Below are 17,375 nucleotides of genomic sequence, written 5' to 3' on the forward strand. Positions count from 1 at the left end.
AATACTTGTACACCTGCTTACATCACCTGATGTTTGTCCAATCTTCAACTATCCAGTTTCTGTACACCTGTGTCCACATAGCCTTAGATTCCTGTTTTTTTATTTTACAGGGTTCTACGTGTTTCATGTCCTGCAATCTTATTATTATTATTATTTTATTTTAAACTACAGTTCTACAGACTGGTTATTTAAATTCCAGTTGCCTTGCTGTCAGCGGCAAACCAGTATGGACGTCCTCCTTCAACCTCTCTCACTCTGCCTCGGGTGTTCTTATTAAAGTGGACCCTGAGTCTATAAAATATAGGACACAAATTTCTGACTTTTGAAAAAGATTATTCAAATGTACACGTATGCGAGCATTTTCAAAAGGTTAAAAAGCTAGGGTAAAATATGCAGAACCAAAAATACAGTCTTCTCCAGAATTATTGGCACCCCTTAAGAGGTTGGGTTAAAATAACTACAAGAAATCTGACACCTTATTATTTAGCATTTGACATCTCTTGAATTCTCATCAACTAAAATGACTTTTTTTCTTCTAAAAATATAATATATTCTGCCCTACGTACATGAATATTCACCTTTTAAACTTTTATATATACTTTAAAAGTTATATATTTTGTAAAATTAAATCCGGGAACTGAAATGAAATTTATTGTAAATTATATGTCATGAATGTATTTTAAACGTTCAACAGAATATTGGAAAATATTGGAATTATAAAAGTATTCACACCTGTTGCTTTAAAACCCCTAAACGAGTTCAGTCACCATCATCCCACTTCAAATAATTAATCGAATTGCATTCAGTTGTGAGCAATTAAAGTGTCTCCATATAAGTACAACTGTTGTTAGAAGAACTTGGTTTGTTAAAGAACATACCGAAGCAAACAGATCATCAAAAGTTCAGACAGGAAGTCTTGAATAATTCTTAGACAAAGTTCAAGAAAACTATTATTTATATTGTCATAAGGAGAACAGTTTACATCATCACTTATATGATTCGAGATTGTTTTGTAATAAGAGATGTAGAAATGATGATGAAATGCCTACATAAAACTGAAACAGTAGACAGAGTTCCACCAAGCAAAATCATTTGTGCACATTTACGTTTAGACGTACTGTAGCTGTGTTTTAATGTTGTAAAAATATACAAATTACATAAAATGTTTAATATAATTTTTAAATTACAATTACATAAAAATGTAAAAATGACATTTTTAACCTAATATCAATGTACTGTATTTTAAACTATTTTTAAACCAGACTGGTTGAGTAAATGTATCAGCAGATTAAGTTAATGTAGATTACTCTGTATTTTTCAGATTAAATGTAGATTATTCTTTCTAGGGAAAAAAAGATGAAAAAAAAACTAACCCACTTGGCAGTGTGATCAAGGTGGAGTTACTTTTTCTGCAAGGCTTTTATCAGCACTAAATATCTTTAGTGGAGAAACTACAAGTGAAAACGTGGTTGAAAAAGGAAACAGAGTGCACGCACATAAAACAAAAAATTCCGTATTCAGTATTAATATGGTAGAAATATGTTTGAAACCCATAAATTGATTTATTTTTGTAATATAATGCATTGGTAATCCAAAGTGTAAAATGGATGTTAGAGTTAATAAGGCACTTACTGAGAAACTCATATATATCATGTGTGTGTGTGTGTGTGTGTGTGTGTGTGTGTGTATATATATTGTGTGTATACACATTTTGCTATGTTACATTTAAAATTGATTCAATTCATTATTTTACTCATTATTCTCAAAATATTACAAACAATACCCTATAATGACAACATGAAAAAAGTTTGTTTGGAATCTTTAAAAAATTTATTACAAATAAAAAGCAAATTAAATGATGTATGTATGTTTGTAATGTCCATAAGTATTCGCCGCCTTTGCCATGACATTTAGAATTGAGCTCAGGCGCATCCCGTCTCCACTGATCATCCCTGATCAGTCCTTTCAGAAAAAGAACCATTTTGTAGCATCATACTTAAAAAGACTTGAGGCTTCAATTATTGTCAAAGGTGCTTAAAGAACAACAACAAAATTATTTCAACTCCAAGCGGGCTGCCATGTGCCTTTTATTGAGAAGTGGCTTCCATCTGGCCACTCTACCATGCAGGCCTGATTGGTGGAGTGCAGCAGAGATGGTTGTTCTTCTGGAAGGGTCACCTTTCTCCACAGAGAACAACTGGAGCTCTTACACACTGACCATTGGGTACCTGGTCACCTCCCTGACTAGGGCCCTTCTCCCCAAATCGCTCACTTTGGCCAGGCTCTAGAAAGAGTCCTGGTGGTTTCAAACTTGTGGAATCAGCGGAAAGAGGATGCACCTGAGCTCAATTTTGAGTGTCATGGCAAAGGTTGTGAATACATGAACAGGTTTACATTTAATTTACAAAGATTTTAACCAAACTTCTTTCAAGTTCTCATTATGGGGTATTGTTTGTAGATTTTTAAGAAAATAATAATGAATGTAATCTATTTTGGAATAAGGCTGTAACATGTGGAAAATGTGGAACCACTGTGAATACGAATATAAGATCTATATTATATTAATATAAAATAAATGTTATTATCATAATATTATCACATATAACAATATAGCAAAACATTTCGTATTAAAACATTTATATAAGTTTTTCTTTTCCTGAAGTGGGTATAAATTTTTTTGGCTGACTGCATTTGAAATAGAAGTTAAAAGTAAAAACATGGTCTGATAAAACCAGTAAAAAAAAGTTTTTAAAAATCTGCAGAATTAATATGATAGAAATATGGCCGAAACTCTTTTTGCTTTTTAATTGCCGATCTTATAATATAATGCATTGCTTTATCCTAAAGTTATTGATATTATATCTAAGGCTACAGATATAATTAGATTAAAGCCTTGAACCTAATCTCACCACCATCCTTCATGATCCGTTCAAAAATTTTTATCATTTTTATTAGGTGCCCCATCACTGATTGAACTCTAATGAGCGTTTCAGAGGTGACTGCGTTCACGTTACACTTACGATAAAGCATTTAAGTTAAGCTGATTGCCATAGCCATAGGAAAGCGTCTTACTGCGAGGTAATGCTGTAATGGAGTGAGGAGGGGCGTTACTGATGATTCAGCTGTTATTTCCTATTCTTCAAAGACGTTGCAGAGGTTTTGTTCTCTCTCACAGATCAGCATCCTTTATGATTAATACTAAAATATCGGTATTACATCGCACAGATGAAAGTCAATTTATCGAAAAAATCCCTTATTCTAAATTGAACTGAAGATTTTACACGATACCCGGTGCAACAGGATCCCAACAAGGTGTCCAGTAAACGTGTTTGTCACAAATCATACTGTTAAAATAGCCCTTCGGTGCATGCAATTTTGTATTATGACTATCACACTTAAGAAAATGTGTTGCAAATGAGTTTTTTTGTTGTGTAAATATAATTCACCCAACACCCTCGAATAGAAAGTGTCCAAGCGTAACTCCCAACGTGCAACACCGCACACGCGTTGCACCACAGCGTCCCTTGACATAGTGACCGGATGACGCCTCTGTGTCTTATTTCAATCTTGAACGTTTGACTTCATTCATAAATCTGGAGACTCATGTCTAGGTTATTTTTTTTTCGAAGAAAAATCCTGCGCACTTTAAAACTTCTCCCGTTGATTAACGCTGGAAAGTCCCCAGGCCATGACTTCTTCAACTTCTGCAGTGAAAGCTCTGTATGCGTCATACATGTTGCGTTGGATTGTGTGCAAAGCATAGCAGACGTGCTGAGCCACTGGTACAGCCGTGTTCAACGATTCAAGCACTCAAGCACTCAAACACAAGGTTATGAGGTTAAATCTCAGCTCCATCAAGCTGAGCCGGATCTATCGACTGATGCGGCCGGTGACATCACGTGGTTCGGAGGAAACTTGTGATAGTCTCCTGACTTAAGTAGCCTTAATGTGGAGCCCCCTAGTGGTGAGGAGAAATTGGACATGACTAAATTAGGGAGAGAAAAAATCCTCGAAATATATAAATAAAAAAAACATGAGGTAAATGTTCTCATTTATGCCATTCTCTGGTTACGCTTACAAATAAGTACAGTACTGTGCAAAAGTCTTGACTCCCCCCCCCTTTTTCCAAAGACTTTCTTGTATTTTTAGTGCAGTGCTGGGGAGTAATTATCCAAGGACATTTTTGTCTCTCATTTACTCCCGTCCCTGTACCTGCAGAGTTTCAGAGGAACGTTTTTTTTTTTTTTGTTTGTGGTTGTGATCTATGGATCATTCAAGAATAAATTTAAGGCATGAATCAGGACTGATTCATTGCTACCATTGAGGCGACTTATTTCTCCCATACACCCCCACCCCCCCCCACCCCCCCACACACACCCCCCCCCACACCACCACCCCCTCCCCCCACACACATACAATATACCTGACTTCAGAAATTTTATACATTCACTTAGACACTTAACATATTGTATATAATTGTAAATATGGTGCACTGCAGTGTCTATTTCTTGTACAATATACATAAGCGACTTTCGTGATTGGTCGTATCTACGAATGTTCGTATTTGCAGAAATTCGTAACTCGAATGTAAAAAAAAAAAAGGAGAAGATTAAACCAATAAAATGTAATTAGTATTTTTTTTCACTTCATTTAATAAATGTATATCAATATATCAATTTCATCAAATATATTATATATATATATGTGTGTGTGTGTGTGTGTGTCTTTGTGTCTGTTTTTGTATTTTCCAATATTTAGCAAAAAAAAATATAAAAATAAAAAATATTTAAAAAATGCAAAATGCTAACTTTTTTTAATAGTTCACACAAAAATTTAAAGCAGCATTTTTTGTGAAAATAAAAAAAACAAAAACAAACAAAAAGAAAGTGTTACAAAGGCTAAAATCACTCACATGAGTAACTAAATCTGATTCCAAATCATAGTCATATGTTCATAAAAAAAAGCTAAACGTGTTTAAACCGATGTTGTCAAATTTCACCCGATGCCCTGGAGCTGCACGAGTTTCAGGAAGCTGAAGTTTCTGTTGCAAGCAAAAATAACCATTTCCTTCTTTCCAGATATACGCCTTATGTGTGTCTTGCTTTGGAGCTTCATTAAAAAATAATAATAATTAAACATCTTATTGTGCAAATGTTGAATTTGTAAACTCCTCCGATGAGTGTTTCTGAGCTCTGCGGTCGGTTTTTTTTACGTCATCTCGTTGTGAGATAAGCATGCATCACTTTTACTCCTGTGACTAAAACCTTTATAAGGCACTTAATCCTGTCATGCAAGACATACACTTACGACACGCTGAAGGCGCTGCGTCTAATCTTAAACCTCATCAGACGTTCACCGGAATCTAATCCTCATGAGGTCCACGGCAGGTAACGTCTGGATTTCAGATCTTTTTTTGCATATTTGAGTCATTATCAATCATAACTGTGGTGATTATTGCTTCCAGGTTTATTTATTTATTTTTTATTGTAAGCTGCATATCTCATACGTTGCTCATCTCTTTTTCAGGAATTCTGACATTATGTTTGGTCTTGGATGTGCTCATGGCCTCTCCAGTTCATAACTGCAAAATATCTCAAGTTCTGAGTCTCGCAAAACAGGAATTCGTGAATTTCGAGCAATACTATGTAAGTACTGCAACATGAGTAACTCTACAACAAACAAGCGAGCACAAAGATATCTATAAACAGAAAAAATATATAAATAATTATTCAACACTTTTTGTTTAAATTTCAATTCAGATTATATTAAATAATGGTTTTACACTTTACAAGGCTATAAACTAAAATGTGTTTTTTAAACTGAAATAGTAGAACAATAACCGTATTTCTATCCTGCAAATGTTTGCAACAATTAACTGTAAATTCTCACAAAAATGTTTTATACATCTGAGTGAAAAAAAAAAACAAGCTTAATAATCTTTCGAATTTGTGCACTATGCAACAATTTTTCATCATGTCTAAATTAATTACATCGCTATTACTTTGTGAATTTCTCTTCATAAAGTGTAAGAAATAAAACACGACTTGGTGTGCGGTTATAGATAACGGCAGGGTTGATGTGCGACGCAATGTGGTCTGAGTCAAAACCCTCAAAAGCCCAAGTTACTGCTTTACGTCTGACTGGTATTGGAGACTCCTTCCCTAAATGGAAGAAAGCTTCACCATAAATACGATCACACTTTTTTTTTGCATGTTTTAAAATACACGTTTAAAATTGTACTGTTTAGTATTATTTTAATTATTTAGATCATCATGCAATAAATGCGTCTGGATCTTCCCATGAGAGAGTCGATGTAATCTTTGCAGCCGGATGTAGAATCGCAGTCAAAGCTAATGTTACAGAAATAAGTCAGCACTTTCTGAGTGCTTTGGTTTGAAGTCTTATATTAAATAATGTGGTTTTTGTGGCGGGAAGAGTTTGAGAAAGCAAAACAGGCTGTGCTTATAAGGTGGGAGAGCTGATGTTAGTTTCTTTCCGTCAATCACTGTAACACTAGTCAAGTCTGGGCTTTTCTAAGCTCACGCATGTGGAAGAGGGTGGATAGCGCTTTCCAACAAGATTCTTGTGAATTTGCTAAAACTAGACTAGATTAGGGAGAAAATCGAGGGAAAAAAATCCCCTGAACGTTGGTTAAGTTAATGTTCCATTCTAATATTACAGAGTTGGAAACTCTGTGAGCTGCTTATTTACCCGCTGTGTTTCTGTCCCTACAGGTGAAACACACAAATATCAAGCACAACAACAATCACCACCACCGCCCCCTCAAGATTGACGAGTCGGAACCAATCGACAAGAAGATGAAGGCCGCTGCGTGTGGTCTCGACTACATGAATCTTTCGCTGATAGTGATTGATGAGCACTGGAAAAGTCTGCATGTCTCTGTAGACCTGCATTATAAACTTGAAAAGCTTACTGCAAGACTGAACAGTACTATCAGGTCATGCACAAGTCTAATTTTGAAACAATGCCCCAATCCTCCAAAGCCTGATTTCCCAAAACGTCACTTTGAGGCCAAGCAGTGGATCGGGAGCTTCCTGCACTCTTCGGTGAAATTCCTTGAGCAGCTTATCCATGACCAGCCGAGCTGGCATCAACACAAGCAATAAGGAGAAGTTTAAATTATTTGTGTATTATTATTTTTAAATCCTGTTTTCTTTTTTATTTAAACAAGATTTTTATATTTACTATTATTTATCAGAAAAATCTATTTATTTGTTTCTAATATTTATTTACAGTGTTATTTAAGCATTTGTGTTTTTTTGCAACAGTGTTGTTTGTATATTTTGGGAAAATATTGGTCTTAGACGGTCAGGTATGTGATGTGGTAGTAAGATGTAGTCAGCTGAAATTTGACGGTACAGGTAAACAATACTCCAGGACTTCAATTGTGAAAGTGTGTTGCTGTCAGGATGAGAAATCACTTTCACACATGAACTGCCCACCACATTGCAAATCTTAATCAAAAGTTAATGGCGGTCAAATTACGTTAAAAGTGTGTGAATTTTGTTTTGTAGTGTATTTTTATTGTAAAAGTATTTATTAAAAAATAAAGTTTTTATAAAAAGGATTTTGTAAAATTGTCATGATTTCGAATGATGCGATGTTATGTGTTTAGCAGTTTAACATTGTAACTTAACTCCATGAACCCAATTTTAATAATGACTTTTTTTTTTTTTTTAGTTTTACTTAAGAGGCCAACTTATAGTAGCAACGTTCATTAAATTGGTAAAATGTTAAAAGATATTTAAAGTTGGGTTTTTTAAAAATTGACCAGAAAAGTATTATTATTATTATAATTATAAGCTTACATATATTTTAATGCATATCAAAAAAACAAATATTTTAATATAAATATTGATGATGTATTGTATACAACTGACTGATATTTAAAATTATTTAAAAGGTTTAAAACTTTGAGTAAAACCCGTATTTGTGTGTAAGTAGACTTTCTTTTATTTCTTAAAATGTTGATAAAATTTTTTTTTTTCAAATTATTGTAAGTTTCAGGTTTTTTCTTTTTTTTTGTAATGCCTCAGGTCCTCGTACAGATAAATATGTACTACAGTGCCATGAAAAAGTGTTAGCCCCCTTCCTGTTTAACCTTTGCGTAATAGTCACACTTAAATTATTCGGATATGAAAAAAAAAATATGAGTAAATACAAAAAGCAATTTTTTAAATGATGCTTTTATTCGCTAGGCGTCCAAACTCACCTGACCCTGTGTAAAAAAGTAATCCCCCCTTGCTAAATCTTAAATTAACCTGTGATATTTGGAAAGCTGAGTTAAATTTTACTTGCCACACCCAGACCTGATAACTGCCAGATCTGTTGAATCGAAAAATCTCATATAATAAAACCTGTCTGACAAAATGAAGGACGCTTAAAGATCTAAAGAAATGTGCAATATCTATTTTGTATGTAGTTTGGTTATCTTCGTGTAATATTAGCATTTGTTTGGTGATCTGAATGATTTAAATATGACAAATATGAAAAAAGGAAAAAAAAAACAGGAGGGGGCGAATACGTTTTCGCAGCACTGCATATATAATGAAACTAAATAAAAGATCATGACTAAACTCGGGTTAAACTTTAAGCAGTCATTAGCAGAAGCAGGTGCGCAGTTTGCGCTTTAAACACTTCAGAAATCCCCCTGAGATGCCGGTAATTAATCAACATGTCGTATGTGGAAATGAAACGCCTTGCCTCTTGTTAATTTACTAATTTGGTTTCAGGATTTGTTGTACAGATAATCACGATGATTAATTGTTCTTGTATCAAGAGATCGCGAGAGAAGATCAAAAGAGAATGGGCTCATTTTAATTTCGTTTCATGTATCAGGTTTTTAAATAAATAAATAAGATGAAATGATAATAAAAACATGGCAGAAAAAAACATTACGAGACGAACTTGGTGCAACTTGGTCTGGTGCAATGTTAGGTTCTTTTAGGAGATTACTATTGAGAAGTGATTTATGCTTCATTATAGTAAGTCTATTTAGTATTAATAACAATAAACAACAACAATCAATAAAGTATCTATCTATCTATCTATCTATCTATCTATCTATCTAATTGCAGACGTTTTCTGTAAGCAGACGTCTTTTAGATTTAGAATGAAGAAGTCTCCAATTTCAGAGTTTTGCAACACTTTGAAACAGTTTTCCATCATGAGAGAGCCTTTAGAACGGAAGACTCAAGGGATTTCCAAATTCTTGGTAACATGACAAAACTTTTTTTGTCTCAATGACCTTGAGAGGAAGGACAACATGTGCCTACTGCTTTATAGCTACACTAGATTGCCAAAGATATTCGCTCACCCATCCAAATAATTAAACTGTTGTTCCAGTCACTTCCATGGTTACAGTTGTATAAAATCAAGCACAGAGGCATGCAGACCGCTTCTACAAACACTTGTGAAAGAATGTGTCGCTCTAAGAAGCTCAGTGAATTCCAGCGTGGTACCGTGATAGGACGCCACCTGTGCAATAAGTCCAGTCGTGACATTTTCTCGCTACTAAATATTCCACAGTCAACTGTTATAACAAAGTGGAAGCGATTCAGCACAAAAATCACAGAGCCGGGGCAGCAGGTGCTTGGACTCATGGTGCACAAAGTGGTAGCCGATTTTCTGCAGAATAACAGCTACAGTACAGACCTCTGACAGTGTGTACAGAGCTTAATGGAATGGGTTTCCATGGCAGAGCAGCTGCACCCAAGCCGACTGGGTCTGACTGCATTTTGCCAAGTGTAAAGGTGGGATTATGATGTGGTTGCGGTGGTTTTGCAGGAGTTACAGTAAGCTCTGCCCCTTCATTTCAATAGAAGGAATTCTTAATGCTTCAGCATACCAAGACACTTTGGACAATTTCATGTTTCCAACCTTCTGGAAACAGTTTTAAAGACGGCCCCTTCCGGTTCCAACATGACTGCGCACCAGCGGACCACAAAGCAACGTCTATAAAGACATGTGGATGATGTGGAAAAACCTGACAGGCCTGCAGAAAGTCCTGACCTCAACCTGATAGAACATCTTAGGGACGAATTAAAACGGAGACTGCGAGCCACGACATCAGTATCTGACCTCACAAATGTGCTTCTGGAAGAACGGTCAAAACATTCCCATAAACACACTCCTTAACCTTGTGGAAAGCCTTATCAGGAGAGTTGAAGCTGTTATAGCTGCGAAGGGGGTGGGGCCAACATGATATTAAATTCTTATGGATTAAAAATTGGATGTTACTCAAGTTTATTATTATTAACATAAGTGCAATATAAAGTGTATGCGGCAGCGGGAGGATGATAAGTTTCACCTAAGGGATTGGCATGGCGGAGAACAAACTTGTAACGATCGAGTGTCTACACTCCTATGTGATTAGGAGAATCTAAGCTAAATGCTGTAGGTGCAGAAGAAAAGGGGTGTATGCAGCGCTCTGGTGCTTCTAATACAATAGTCATTCCTATCTAACGCCTACAGTGACCTCAGTGCCATTTCATCAGTGCCATTTCATCCACCTATGGTGTCTATGCGGTCATATAGCGTGAATAATAAGAGGAACTACTTTGTTCCACAGATCTTACACAACTGGAAATGTAACAGTAATAAGTATGTGCCATACAGTATATCCTCTGTTGTAAAAACCGCTGCGGTATATAATGAATAAGCAGTATAACCGAGTTAGTTAAATGGTAGCCTATTCATATAGTGTGTGTTTTAAGGCAAGTGCTGAAATCTGACCGAGATAGTGTGTGTGTGTGTGAGTCACTGTTTGACCAGGCTAGATAAATGGATGAATAAAAAAATTTAATAGATAAGTAAGGTTTAATTTAAAAACATAAAAAAGAAAGAAAGAACGTAGCATTTCTTCTTTCACAATTTAGACGAGACATGAAGTTAAAAATTGTGTTTATTAAATTAACATATAGCTTTAATACGCAGCACTTCACATGCAAGGTTTTTAACAAGCGATCGGCATCTTGACGGATGCTCACCGTCCGATCTGGTCCTTCCGCTGACGCTTAGCGAGTGCGTTCACTATTACGCTCACATGCTATTCCAGACAAGATTGCGCACTCGCGCATCTAATACTGAGCTCAACTTGTGACATCAGTCCGGTGACACATTTCCTGTTAAAGAGTAATTTATGTAAGGAACTGCCAACCATAGGTTTCTGTGGCATGAACCCAAAATATCGTGTAGATTACAGTAACAGCTGAGGTCGAGAGGCTTCTTGGACACGATTACGATTCGTCCTTCTTCTTCTTTTTTTTTTTTTTTTTTATATTTCCTTTCCAACCCCCCACCAAGTACAGCTTTAGGTTTTAATGTCTTCATGCTGATGGGGGACGGGGGGGTTGGGGCGAGACCGTCGAGCAGAGGAGGCGAGAGGTAGAGAATATTTTTATGGGAATACTTTCCTCCGTCAGATGGGCAGGAGCTCGGGGGGGCTCTCGCCGTAACAGTACTTCGCCTGGGGGTTTCTGTACGTGTTCTCGTGCTGGACGCTCTGAAGAAAGAAAAAAATCACATGACATACACTATTTTGTTGTTCTATACACACACATACACACTTTTTGATCAAGAAGTAAATCCTATTATTCTCGTTTGTTCTCTAATTATTTCTATTTGCTTTTTTTTCCTCCTCCATACACCAGCACAATAAATTTTAAATTAAGCTATCAAGATGGTATTGAAGTGCAGACTTTCATCCTAAATTGAAGCGGATTTAAAACAAACATGTGGCATTAAGCATTTAGAAATTACAGACATTTATAAATAAATAAAAAAAAAAAAAAAAAAGTTAATCTTTCAGAATTAACAGAGTAATCAGAAGGCCCTGAGCTTTAGTTTTGTATGCATTTTTTAATTTTCTTGTATATTTTCAAGTAGGACCTGATAAGTATAAAACCTAAGCATTGTCTTTGACCAGAAAACTGAGTTTGACACCCCTGTGTTTCTACTAATAAGTGTATGGAGCTTTTGCTACCAAGTTTCACAGAATGAATAAGCGAACCCAAAAGGTCTCCATATGAGGACGCAGGGACACAAGAGGATAAGATGAAAGACAAATGTCCAGATATCCTAAATTAGGCACCTTTTTAAAATGTGCATTATATTATTATGTAAATAAATAAATAAATAATCATAAAAATGAATAGTAAAATATTTGGAATTAATTGCCCGTGTAAATGCGGCCTTGGTGTAACAGGACCTTTCTCTAAAAGTGCAACATTTATTAGAGTTTTCTTTTAGGTTCTTTTAGTTCAGACGAGATGAGAGTTTTGACGGTTACCTGCGAGGAGGTTCGACATTTCGCCAAACACAGCTCAAAGTGATCCTCTACTGCGGTGAAGAGATTCCGAAATCCTTCAGCGGCTCGGTTCAAAAAGCGCTCCAGGAGAGGTTGCTGATGGAGAAAATGAATTTCAAAAAATTAAGAAAAAAAAAGAGAGAGAGAGATGGGATCAATATTTAAGTATTAATATGGCACGTTAATTTCCAAAATGCATATAATCTCATCTATAATTAAATCATTTGCGGTGAAACACATTGGTACCACCTGTAACTGTCTAGCGCTCCCAACATTCAGAACCAAATATGTATTACGGTTAATAATAATAGTTTTTTCGCCACCTACTTTGCCTCATTTGCTTGTGATGCATCAAAGTGAAAATGGCTCTTTCATGTGATATTTCTGTGCCTCTTGTGGTATCCTGTCTACGTGAGTACATCTCGAGTCTTTCCGTCAAGTTTTCTGTCATTATTATCGTTATTTGTATCTGATTAGGATGTATTGCACCACTTTAAATACAGCTTGTCACCCTTTCTGTTAATTGAACCCTTTCGTGCATAAATTATTTTTAAACAAATCTAAACATACTTGTTTATAATGATATGATTATAAATGCTGCATTATTTCTGTTACATTTATTGTAGATTTATAAGTACAATACCCAAAACTGCTCAAGAGTAAAAAAAAAAAAAAAAACATGTACTGCTATTATTATTATTATTATTATAAAATACTACTACTAATAATAATAATAAAACAAAAAGGGCAAAAGTAAATCATAGTTGATAAGCAGTGTCTGGTAAAAAAAAAAAAAAAATTTTTTACATCAGTTTTTCCTTTTTTTGTTATTAATATATACATTTTTTATCGTAAGTAAAAAGTTAATCAAGGATAAGTGAATATGATTAATATGTAAATCCCATGGCTTTGTTTTACGTTCTGATGATTTTTTTAATTAAAATATTTTATCATAAATAATTTATGGTCATTTCGCACTTTACTACAAAAATATTTATTTTGTCTTTTTTTCATTATTTTATTTCTTTATTTTAATTATTACTGTAAATGGTCTTTTCTGGCTCACCTGCAGTACCTTTAAAGCCCACTGGGGGCAGACACTTTAAAAAACGTTATCCTAATGTGACTGATAGATAGATATTTTGAAAAATGTCCAGTATTCCCCATTAAAGTGAAAAATAAGCATGAAAGAGTTACCCGAGTGTTTATACTGTAATAAAACAATACAAAAAAAAAATATATAAGACTGAATACGCTTTCTCTAGCTGACTATATCAGATTATTGGTGAAACCATGGCGACAGTCAGGGACCATAATACAAGAACACCCACTAGAGAGCAGCAGAGAGAGATCTGAGTGCAGGGTGTGTCCTCTGCCTGTCACGCACCTTGTCAGGCTGGAGACAGCAGGATACGCAGTACTCGTAGACGCTGCAGCAGCCGTTGGGCAGACAGCTCTTACACATGTACTGCCCTGAGCGCGGCGCGTTCACGTTACAGCACCCGTTCACCAGCAGGTCCTTCCTCTCGCACACGTAACCTGAGCGGATGATCATCGACACGACATACATGATCAGACAAGAACATAGAGTTTTAAAATGATTATTTAATGTAATTTAAGGGCTATGTCATTTAAAACACTGAAGTAGCGCCGCCGCTATTGTGGATTAGGGCGGATTAGGATTTTTCCTTTAATCAGACGGTAACCCTGACATGATTTACCTAGTTCGTCAGTGAGAAGGTTCTTCCCCTGGATGGAGTTCCTGCACTGCGTGATCTGCCTGCTGCTGTTTCCCAGGTTGAACTTGACTTTCCACGCGATGGGGTGATCGGATTCCTTCGCCTCCAGCAGCGTCCGATCCCGCATGCTCCGCTCCTCCTGTACGCATCGCATTATGATCAGTTTTAAACTCACTGAGAAACAACAGAAGGCAATGCGAGAAAGTGCAAAAACTGTGCTCCAAAAATGTGAGTCAATACCCCATTTTCAGTGAGTAATTGAATGTATAAAATGTCCAAAGTCTGGTATATTGTTTGTGTTTGTGTGTGTGTGTGCGTGTGGGAGTTCACAGTCCAATACAGTGGAAAACAGCTCCAAGACAAAATGGCGTCCAGAATTTCCTTCATAATTAAAGGCGCAAAGACAACACTGTCACACTTGACGTGTGAGCTTCATTTCCTTAGGCGCAGTTATGGTTTTTGGTGTGGGTAAAGGGGACAGAGATTTAGTCATGAGCAAAGTGGATTGCTATGATATACATTGTATATTTGTGTCTAAGGCGTATAAGACTCACTTTGTTGGACTTGAGAACAAATCCAACTTACAAACGTGCTTCCCGGACGGAACTTGTTTGTAAGTCAGTTTAACTTTACCTCAAATAAATTTAGGTGTTGACACGGCCTTTAAATGCGTTAGCCAATATAGTTTTTTGGCTAAGCTAAAGCTAAGCTTGTGGTAACTGAGATAAGTCGGCATGTTACAAGTCACACCCAGGCTCCGTTCGTTCCGCCCATTTGCTCATTTATGGATTAACCAGGCTGTAGGTGGAGTCAGCTCCTGCCAAGGTGGTGATGACCAGAGCTCCCACAGCTGAGCTTGAAAACTACTGCTTCGAAAACCTATAGGTGATGTCATAGAGGATTTTTCTCATTCTTTTTGTACACTCTATGGGTTTGACGTGATTAGATTCAACAAAAAAAAAAATATATATATATATTTATGGTCATTTAACGTTTTACTACAATAAATATTTATTCATTCATTCATTTATTTATTTCACGGTCTCACTTTGATTTGGAGAAAATGTTTCAGCAGTTTTTTACATTGCTTATAAACACTGTTCATGCAGGCTGGTGAGGACGACACAAGCCTTCTTTAGTTGTTATAAATTAAAACTAAGAACTGAAGGAGGGTGTACTTTCTTTTCTCCCTGACTGTATAATGTCTAATGAACCAAAAACACGTCCATAACATCGTATCATGGGTCAGATTTTATATTCAGCGCTGTACTACTGAAAACAGCATGGTATGACCTTGAATGAAATGTTGATTTTATACAACAGTTCCATGAACAGATTATGGTTTGTTTATTTTGCTCCGCCTACAGATATCCTTGCACCATGGAGAGCATCCTGACAGGGAACATCTCGACCTGGTTTGGATATCAGCACCGTGCAGGACAGACGGGTTCTACACGCCCTAAAGACCAACACAGACAGACTGAGGAGGAGAAGGAGCTTCTTCCTCATGCTAGCTATTCGGACGCTCTGAGCTGTTTTTTTTCTTCTTTCACACAATATACACACACACCCTGTATTCCTGCTTACACATCAGATTCAGGATGTAGCACATTACTTACTACGTTAAATATTTGCTCATATGTTGCACATTTCTTGTTCTTGTTTACACACTGCTCATTTTTCACATAAATGAGGACGAACTGCAATTTGGAACAAAGACAACCACACCGCTGCTGACACACACATATCATACGGTTTCGTTTCATACTGTTTCAATCGTACTTCAATCACAACATGAGATATTTTTACACTTATCTTATCGTCTGTAAATTCTGCTTAACTTGTCGCCTTCTATTTTATTTTGGTAACTTCTTAGCAAATCTTTATCATCTTTATTATTATATTACTTTTATTACTGGAAAACTCTATTTTACTTTAAATGCTCTCTCACATTTATAGAAATATTTCTTCTTTTTAGTTCACGGGCGGTTGTATAAGCGTCTTATTGTTCGCTTATTGTATTAACACATCATAATACATTAGTCATTGCATCTTCATTCTAAAAAAAAACATGTGTTATATGTGTTATAAACATCACCTTCATAAATTTGCGATCACTCACCTGTTTGAGTGTGCTGGTGAGGAAGTAAATTAGGGAGAAGCCGAAGACGACCCCCAGGACCCAGCGCCTCCGCAGCAGCCTGCGCAGAACCATGGAGCCGGCTGGGTCTCGACGTGCACCAGATCAGATTAGATGGGATCGGATATGACCAAGAAATCTCGATCGAATTGCTTCTCAGCTACAGGAACATCTGATACAAATAGATTAGATCAGATATGACTGGGAAATCCTCTACGGTGTATCTCATTCAGATAACTGCTCATTTAAATAAACATCAGATCAGATACAACCAAAAAAATAATGATGTAATGAAATTACATAGACACCTGATCAGATTGGATTCGATCAGATACGACAAAGAAATCCAATGAGATGTAGCTCAATCAGGGCGCTCCTCGCCTACATGAACACTGTCTATTATCACCTTATCCTCTCGTCCAATCAGATTAGATTGAGTTGTCAGAACTGATTGACTGTTGTATAATTATTTATTGGATATGTTTATAAATCTTTATGAATTAATAAACACTCACCTGCAAATGAATGTAGCTCAATCAGATTGCTCCTCAGCTACATGAACACTAGATCAGATCAAATCGGACCAAGAAACACTCTGTGGTGGATCTCAATTTAGCTGAAATCGTGCTTTTAATACACACTTTAAATGAAAAACAAAAAATGTGACAGGCCATGCAGCCACGCGCATGCGCACTCATCAACACCTAACCCATTTTAGTTTACATGCCTAGATTACATTTAAAAACGTATGCTAAGCAATTCCAATATCCTACATTAACCTTAAATTTGGTTTAATACTAAAGTGACAAATAAAACCAACTCAAAACAAACTCCAAAACACACACAGCCGGTTAAATCAGCTGGCTACTCAACATTAGCTAGCTAGCTAGCATTAACCATTCTCAAATAAATTCGCTAATAATAAGAGGTGTGTTCCAGTAAATTAAAAAGTAATAAAACAAATATCACGAATAATACAGAAATCGTATTAATAGCTCAGCGAGATTCGGAACAGTAATGTAAATCGAGTAGGCATTAAAACTGACAGCCATTATCATAATAGAAGTTGTTTTTTTCCCGAATGCGGAAGTGTTTTGGCAGACTGCATTCTGATTGGTCACTTGCTAATCATCCCCGCCCCGGAAACAGGAAGTCCCGCCTTACGGTC

General features: G+C 36.2%; 1 protein-coding gene across 3 annotated transcripts; it reads right to left on the reverse strand.

Moving 5' to 3' along the window:
* Window positions 1–10,906: 10,906 nt before the first annotated feature.
* Window positions 10,907–17,278, reverse strand: spring1 (SREBF pathway regulator in golgi 1). Of its 3 annotated transcripts, none has more exons than XM_053480521.1 (7): window positions 16,723–17,278; window positions 16,516–16,588; window positions 16,190–16,379; window positions 14,050–14,206; window positions 13,716–13,867; window positions 12,311–12,424; window positions 10,907–11,524 (listed from the first exon to the last, which is right to left on the reverse strand). In XM_053480521.1, exons 3-7 carry the CDS (start codon window positions 16,280–16,282, stop codon window positions 11,441–11,443), a joined length of 600 nt encoding a protein of 199 aa, XP_053336496.1. In that variant the 5' UTR covers window positions 16,283–16,379; window positions 16,516–16,588; window positions 16,723–17,278; the 3' UTR covers window positions 10,907–11,440. The 3 variants fall into 3 exon arrangements, with proteins under 3 accessions (XP_053336496.1, XP_053336495.1, XP_053336494.1); XM_053480520.1 differs by having other exon boundaries at window positions 16,516–16,619; XM_053480519.1 differs by lacking the exon at window positions 16,516–16,588.
* Window positions 17,279–17,375: the final 97 nt, after the last annotated feature.

The sequence above is a fragment of the Clarias gariepinus genome, chromosome 21, assembly GCF_024256425.1.
Source record: "Clarias gariepinus isolate MV-2021 ecotype Netherlands chromosome 21, CGAR_prim_01v2, whole genome shotgun sequence".
In the NCBI taxonomy this organism is placed as follows: domain Eukaryota; kingdom Metazoa; phylum Chordata; class Actinopteri; order Siluriformes; family Clariidae; genus Clarias; species Clarias gariepinus.

Coding starts and splice junctions, on each gene's coding strand:
- spring1 (XM_053480519.1), bottom strand. CDS start 16,282: ATGGTTCTGCGCAGGCTGCTGCGGAGGCGCTGGGTCCTGGGGGTCGTC. Junction 14,207..16,189: donor TCACCAGCACACTCAAACAG/GTGAGTGATCGC, acceptor CGATGCGTACAG/GAGGAGCGGAGCATGCGGGA. Junction 12,425..13,715: donor GCTGTCTCCAGCCTGACAAG/GTGCGTGACAGG, acceptor TTTCTCCATCAG/CAACCTCTCCTGGAGCGCTT.